The following is a 7,603-nucleotide window of genomic DNA, read 5'->3' on the forward strand; positions in this document are numbered from 1 at the left end:
TATTGACAACGTCCGTTTTTTCGCGTCATAACAAAACAAACATCCTGTCTTTACAAGCCGAGAATTCGCTTTGACGAAATTTTTAATTTCTTGATTTCTGATATTATAAAAATTCAGGTGCATGTTCTCATTGGCGAAAAAACAGACTATTTGATAAAACAAAAAAATTCAAATTTCATAAAACAAAAATTCATTTTATCGATCAAAAAGAAAGAATGCAAATAACTGCAAAAATAGAGGGTGAATCGTTTATCATTTGCATGCCCCCCCCCCCCCCCCACTGAAATTCTCGCAACTCTACAAAAATCGAATTCCTGCAGAATTGTTCAGTTAAAATATTCAACTATCGGCTACAAGTGACGTCTGTCCTAAAACCTACGAACAGCTAAATCTCGTTAAATTTCCTCAAATTTCCTTCTTATATATCGAAAACGGAAATTAGGCTTAAAAGCCTTTTATGTGTGACGTTTTCCGCTCAAAAATATCGAAAATGGGCATACTGCTGTAATTATTTTATGTCCTTATTTATTTTTAACATCTTCCTGTCAATTTGCGACCACGTCGGAATATAAAGATAGACTAATATCTCAAAAATAAGATACCAATTTCTTTACAAAACAACGAACGTTAATTTGCTGATCAAATTTTAGCCTCCTATAATTGGGCTATCGCTCGCGAAGTGTAAGTTTGAGATAAGCTCAGAACTTGACTTCGTTTTCTAAAGATAACCTCACTTTCTAAAGCTATTCCTTACTTTTAAAAGCATCGTAAAACAGGACCATACCTGTAGATTTGTTTAAAAAAGGAAAACTTCCATTAACTGGAGAGTGCTTTTAATCTTAGAACACCTCGCTTCACCGCTTTTGCTTTTTATGCACATTAAAAGTGTCTGCTTTTAACAACTCAATCACTTTCATTCATTCTCTCTCCTCTTGACTTGCTCCCGCTTTACAAATTGAATTCTAGTTCTTTCATCTATTGTGGTTCCAGTTCTTTTGTCATTTTCTTCTGTCATCTATTTTTGCTGAAAACGTCAAAGGTTTGCGACACTTTGTACAAGAATTTCAGTTCCGCTGAGTTTGTTTATATTCCTCCTTTAACTTTTGAAAATCAAGCCGCTTTCATTTGATTGGCGGTGTTGCAAGAACCAAAAACTAAGTCTCGACTACCATATTCTGACAGACATTTCTAAGGCCTGCAGTTGAAAACCAGAACACAAAACAACAACCAAAACTTGACGACCATCGGAACATCTGAAAATCTTCTATAGGCGTGCAAAATGTCTAGTTTGAGGACAGAACAAGAGCTGATAGACAGTTTCAAAGCCTTCTCCAACAAGAACACCAATCGCATCACTAAAGAAAGTCTCAAAAAATGGTGCGCCAAGAATTCAGTATCAACAGCACATATTGACCAGTTCATCAAGGTTAGTTTGGACAGTAGTGAAAAGTGTCATTGGGTCTTTCTCATTATAGCCCCCCCCCCCCACAGCTTAGTGGCCATATCACGTATAGCCTCCCCCGTCATGATAATCACAATATAATGGGGTGAGGGGGGCGGAATGTTATTTTAATTGGCTTAATGGAAAAGACCCGTGTTTTTAACTTCATTCTCTTCTTGGACCTCAGGTGACCAATTTTAGATACACTGCTTTTTTGCATGTCCATTTAATTTCAAGGCTGCATCAACAAATGTAAAGAGTGGTTGTTCGTCGCTAAGCTTAGAGGGAACTCATTGTTCACAAAAACCAATATTTGCACACTTCTTATTCACAACTGTGAACAGCTGTTTCTGGGAGACGAAAACGTGAGTTAAAAAGAACAAAGAGAGTCTCTTCCAAACCCGACTTCGCTCGAACTGTGGTCATAAAGTTGCGAGAATCAGATGGGATTCACCCAGTTCTTTCAAAGGTTTCATAAACCAATCAGTTTTGTTCTGTCATACATGATTTCCTTATTCTTACTCTAGTGCATTAAAGTTAATACAATGGACTTAATTTATTGAAGCAATGTACTTTATTTATTATAACTCAATTTCACTGTTAAAGAAAATCAACAATAAAGTTAGGCACGATCACTAATTTTGAAAGTTGATCAATCAAGAAGTCATTATTTCATACTTTTTAAGCGTTCCACTTTTTTTCAGGATATCACGTTTCATATCACACTAAACTTAGAACTTAATCAGTTTTCGCTCACTTTTCACACTTGTCTTGAAGAGCTCAACCTTACGAAATGGTATAAAATGAGCAATCAACTGAGCAAACTTCTTGGAAAAAATTCTTGGAAGCCTTAAGGCATGTTTCGTGGAAAATTTTATTGGAAGCCAATTTTTTTTCACATGAGACAAAGCATACACTTTTCGAAGCTAATTAAAGGGAATAATTGAAAACAGGGAAACAGTCACAAAATATAACAACTTCGGCAAAACAGGACATTTTTAAGGTATATAATTGAGTCAATATAAAGAAATATTTTTATAAATGGCTCATTTTTCTAAAAACCATAAAGAGTGACAATGAGAGTGACACAAAAGAGCCGGCTGACGACCTTTGCGATCCATTCGCTTCTACAATAAAATCAGGGAATTCAGAAAAAATATCATTTGGGATGAACGGTTATTCAATTGTTGGATTGATCCGCTGCACGAGAATTGCAATTACTATAAATTTTAATTGAATTTTCTCTTTGAGTTTTGAACAGCAAAATTGGGGTCTAAATAAGTTAGATTATCGTTCTGGGAAGCATTGAGCTCTAATTGCCTTAGGCTTCCAAGAACTATACTCTAACATATACTTGGAGATCATATTTTAAAGAGTCAAGTTCAGTTCACTAGTACCCTTCACAAGTTATTGTTTTCACGTGCAAGTCTGCTATTTAATTTCCCGCATTAAGAACTGTTATTTGTTCATGAGTCTCAGTTTCTACTGAGATCATTCTCTTCATTTTGCTTTTTGCGTACAGTTGCCCAATTTAACATTTAACTTTAACATTCGACTTCCTACAGATATCATTCAACAGAATTAGAAAGTTGATTCGCTAGGAGAGTCAGCAAGTTCTAATTTGCTAAGCGAACGTCGCATGGCGAAATCTACGTCTACAAGCACAAGCTATTCAGAGTCTCAAAATAGAGTACAATATTCAACTAGTGTACAATATTGTCAAAAACCTCTTGTTCAAAACGCCTAAGAGTCTCAAAGAAATACCCGACGACTTGAAAGCAAGAGAGATCTCCTGAAATGTTTGAATAACCCCAATTTTGAAGAAAATTCAAATGTCAGTTTTTAAATTGTTTTAGCCAGCACTGTCGAAACTGCAAAATAATCGGAGTTTCTGATTTGTTTACCTGAGCTCTTTTTGCTTTCTTATTGCAGAAAATATAAAAAATTTCTCCATAAAAACAACAAAATTTTGCAGAGGTAGAACCTCGCTTCCTAAAGTTTATGGGCTCAGTTGATAGCTTTGTTTTCAATTGCAAGACATGTCAAACACCATATGATTACTCATCTTAAAATTTGAAGCTTTATATTAGCAAGAACCAAAGAAATCTAACAATTTTTTTCGTAAGGCGAAGTATTGCATATATGAGTAATATGTCCACGAAACTCGTTTTATCATGCTACGGAGCAGACTACATTAGTGTTTTCGAGAGCTTGCCATAGGAAGCTCAAAAAATTTCGAAAATTGTGCCAATGGTGGGTGAGGTAGGTCGCCTCTGACTTTAAAGATAACAACATACTGCTTCGTTCAGAAGAAAATCTGTCGAAGCGCAAAATCACAAGACTTTTCCAGTTGTGCTTTTTACAGTTGTCTAATTTTCACATTAAACCCGTAAAAATTAAGCAATCAAGAAACAACTCACTATAAGTTATAGTGTCACCAAATAGTACAGCACGTACAAAATAAAAGCTTTTTCCAACTTCGCGCTTTGATAACCATCTTCCGTGGCGTTTAGGGATCCTTAGGAATACCTTTGGGTTAGGGAAAAGGCTACCCAAATTTTTTTGTGAAAAATAAAGCCCTATTACAACAAACTGAAGCCCTAAACCTGGCTGTTCATGTTCGACTGTCGTGGAAAATAATCTGCCTATAGAAATTTTTGTTCCGAACCCTCTTGAGGGGGGAGGAAATATATAATCCAATGGGTTTATTTGTTCCTTTCATTCTGACCGATCGATATGTTTATTGTAAAGAGTTGTAAGTGGTGTCATTAAGAAGCCCATCCAGTGTCGAATATGGAATTAATAAATAAAAACGCTTTTTGAGGTTCGTTTTCTAGAGCGGGTTATCGAGGTTTAAATTTTCGCGAAAATTCAGACCGATTTGCGTTATTTTTATTCACATGTTCCGGACGTTTCGCCTAAAATTTTGTGATTTTGCTAAAATATGTTAAAATCTGTAACAAAATCCTTGTTGATATGATTTTCAAAGACAGAAAAAAGACAGAAAAAAGTATGGACAGAAAAAAGTATGGAGAATTACAGGTATTAAGGGCTTCGTTCGGACTAATAAACGAACCTTTTAATTTTTTCTGTTTGTAGCCAATCGCTTTCAAGACTTTAAAGATAATTGTGTTCGAAAAAAAATTTATTTAATTTCAATTCTTTTCTCTTTTTTGTCAACTTTTTACCTAGTCTCTTTAATGAGGGTTGACATAACACATTATTGGATTTCGAAAAAAAGTGCTACCGAACATATTTCGAGGGGCATAATTTGGCTTTAGGGCTTCGAAACCGTTTTCTCGCAAGTTTCTATTGAGTTTTTGCTTGTTGTCGCTATTTGTTGTTCAATTTGTAACCACAATTAAAACTGAATAAAAACAGGTTTTAATGCCCTCATTTGTAACGTCGGCGATAATAAAACATTGGGATGTTTTCAGTTGGCGTCTAATGGCTTTCATTACTTAGAAATTAATTGTTTTTTAAAAAATAACAGAACATATTAACTTTGCTGTTTTTGTTTTTTGTCTAATTGTAACCAATCCTTATTATGGACTGGTCCCATATCTTCTCTAGTATAGTACTAGTTATTTTGTTCAGTTTCAATTTTACCTGACGCTATCTTGACTTTGTTATTAAGTTATTTTTTTAAATATGGACATAACGTTTTGGATGTAAATAATGTTGGTTGTTGTTTGATTTTGTTGTTCGCCTTGCCTCGCTTTCTTACTAATGGCAGATCTCATCATTCTAATGCGGCTTTTTTAACTCCACTGAAGTATTTGCGTTGGAGGCGATATTTTTATTCGTACGCCAATTTTTTTTTAAAAAAACTTGAATTTATGCGGGTTTCCTATCTGTTCCTCATTTGGAACACATTTATGGCAAAAATGTGGATGAGCGGGGTCGGAACTTCATGTGCAAACGCGCATTACCGAGCCTCCTTGTATAACTCTAGCTTTTCGTAGAGGTGTCGAGACAAAAGTGACATGTGTTCAGACCACGTTCGGGTACACACCTGCGCATAGTGGTCTGTATAGGTCTTCGAACGCACAAAATTCTTTACAATGGTCTGGAACTTGACTGACATCAGATCTCACTTACGCCCTGGATGGTATGATCAGAGGCAGAATCGATCACTCAATAGTCTTATCAGAGGACGCTTCGAAACCACGATAGTCTGATCAGTTGAAGCCTCCGAGCACTTGGCATAGTTATGGAAATACTTTAGGAACTTTTTTTTAACTATTATCTTAAAAAGTTGATCGACAACTATCGGATGTCAGAAGATATAAATATGTTTTGACATCCGATATTTGTCGGTCAACTTCTAAAAATAATTTAAAAAGTTTATGGACACTCTCTATAACTCTTCTCAATAAAAGAGGCACTAATTGATGTTAACAGAAATTTGACGACAATGCGGACAAAGAGGTGGACTTTTGTGAGTTTGTGCGATACTACATGAGGGAGGAGATAGAGAGTGAGTTCAGACAGTATGATTTGAACGGAGATGGCAAGATCACCCGGAAGGAACTCATGACAGTGTTGAGGACTATGGGAGTGGACAACGAGGAACTTCAAACCACTGGTAGGACACCTGACATATGATTGGGTGTCGAATAGACTCGTTGACCCAAGAAATTTAGTACGTACCTCGGGATGAGGTATCAGCGTGGTAAAAGTTGAAAGTTGAGACAAATCAGAAATAACTTATCGCGATTCTTAACCCATTCACTGCTATAAGGCCCAATGATCCTCAAGACCCGATGATCCTATAAAACATCAGAATTAACGTTTGCAAATCAACACTGCCGCTGATTGAATGATTTCTATCAGTGCAGTCTATAATTTCTTGTTCGGGCGGAATTTAAGGCTGATTCGTTTTGAATAGCAGGACATGTTGGTCAGTAAGTTCCTGAACTTTGGTTTATGACTTGAAATACCTGTTTCATGAATTAAGCTTGGAAAAACGGGAAGACCCGCAATGGCATCCATTTCAGAAGAAATGAAATTTCCAGTTTTGTCAATAGGGTACTCGTGCTGTGCAGTTTTGGTCATTGTGTACCTGTTATCTTGTAATTATATGTTTATATCGACCATTCACCGGTTGCCGCACCTTTGGTCTCACTGTTAAGTTCCACACAGAGATTCTCAATTCGCTCTAGACCTATTTGCCTTGTTCAACTTGATTGTAGGGCCACGTACGACAGCCAAATCATATTCTATCTCGGGTTAGTTTATTTTGCTTGTGTTGTGTTTAGCATTTGCACTGATGCAGAGCGTGGATGACAACTGCGATGGTAGCATCTCCTATTCTGAATTCGCCGATCACTTCGTCAAGGAGAACTACTCATTCCAGTCATAGGACAATCAACCATATCATATCAACCTAACCAACAATAACCACAATACTATAATACATTGTATGAATTAGGACTTCTTTTAACTACAAAAATTTTTGAAGACTGCACTAAAACTGGAGAGGAAGAAGACATCAATTTCCCCAAACTTGAGTGTTGTAACTAGTTTCTTCCCTGTAATATCGTTATATCATAAGTGAAAAAAAAACGAGCTATTATAGCAAAATGATACGATTATACCTAGCGCTTTTTATGATTTGACATCCCACTATAACCATTTAATAATCTCTCATAGCGATTAAAAAACATTTCCGGGGGTTTATAAGCTGTTATATATGCGTTGTGGAAGAAGCAGTTTCAGTAGTTTGATAATCCAGCAGAATTTTAAATCCATTATATCAATCCGATGCGATAATGTCTTTAGATATAGATTTTCAGAGAAACTACAGAAAGTGGACAACTGCTCCCATAATTATATGAAACTTTCCTTTGTTCATCTTCCCAATTCTGTTTCATTTTTAAATCTTTCCTGAATTCAATTTTTCTTACATCATATTCATTCGTGCTTTAAATACCAGAAATTAGATTTCAGCTCCAAGCCAACGTATATTCCACGCCGTCTGGAAGCTTGGGTATATTAATATTAACCGAATGAGCCCAGAATTACTCGTTCAACATGGTGTATAACAATTGAAAAACATTGCAGGACATGTCCTGGATAAGAATCAGTAGTAAAATTTGGGGTGGTCTACCGCAGAGAAATAAGATCTCTCCCAGCCCAGTCTCGAACCAACTTCAAAAC

General features: G+C 36.1%; 1 protein-coding gene across 1 annotated transcript; it reads left to right on the forward strand.

The window, feature by feature from the left end:
* The first annotated feature begins 451 nt into the window (after positions 1-451).
* On the forward strand, positions 452-7,354 carry LOC142338373 (uncharacterized). Its single transcript, XM_075388097.1, has 3 exons — positions 452-1,426; positions 5,846-6,029; positions 6,703-7,354. Exons 1-3 carry the CDS (start codon positions 1,280-1,282, stop codon positions 6,804-6,806), a joined length of 435 nt encoding a protein of 144 aa, XP_075244212.1. The 5' UTR covers positions 452-1,279; the 3' UTR covers positions 6,807-7,354.
* Positions 7,355-7,603: the final 249 nt, after the last annotated feature.

The sequence above is a fragment of the Convolutriloba macropyga genome, chromosome 4 (assembly GCF_964194025.1).
Source record: "Convolutriloba macropyga chromosome 4, txConMacr16.3, whole genome shotgun sequence".
NCBI classification, from domain to species: Eukaryota; Metazoa; Xenacoelomorpha; order Acoela; family Convolutidae; genus Convolutriloba; species Convolutriloba macropyga.

Excerpts from the sequence above, each read along its gene's own strand:
- LOC142338373 (XM_075388097.1), top strand. The coding sequence starts at position 1,280 with ATGTCTAGTTTGAGGACAGAACAAGAGCTGATAGACAGTTTCAAAGCC. Across the intron at positions 1,427-5,845 it reads ATATTGACCAGTTCATCAAG|AAATTTGACGACAATGCGGA; the intron begins GTTAGTTTGGAC and ends TGATGTTAACAG. Across the intron at positions 6,030-6,702 it reads CGAGGAACTTCAAACCACTG|CATTTGCACTGATGCAGAGC; the intron begins GTAGGACACCTG and ends TGTTGTGTTTAG.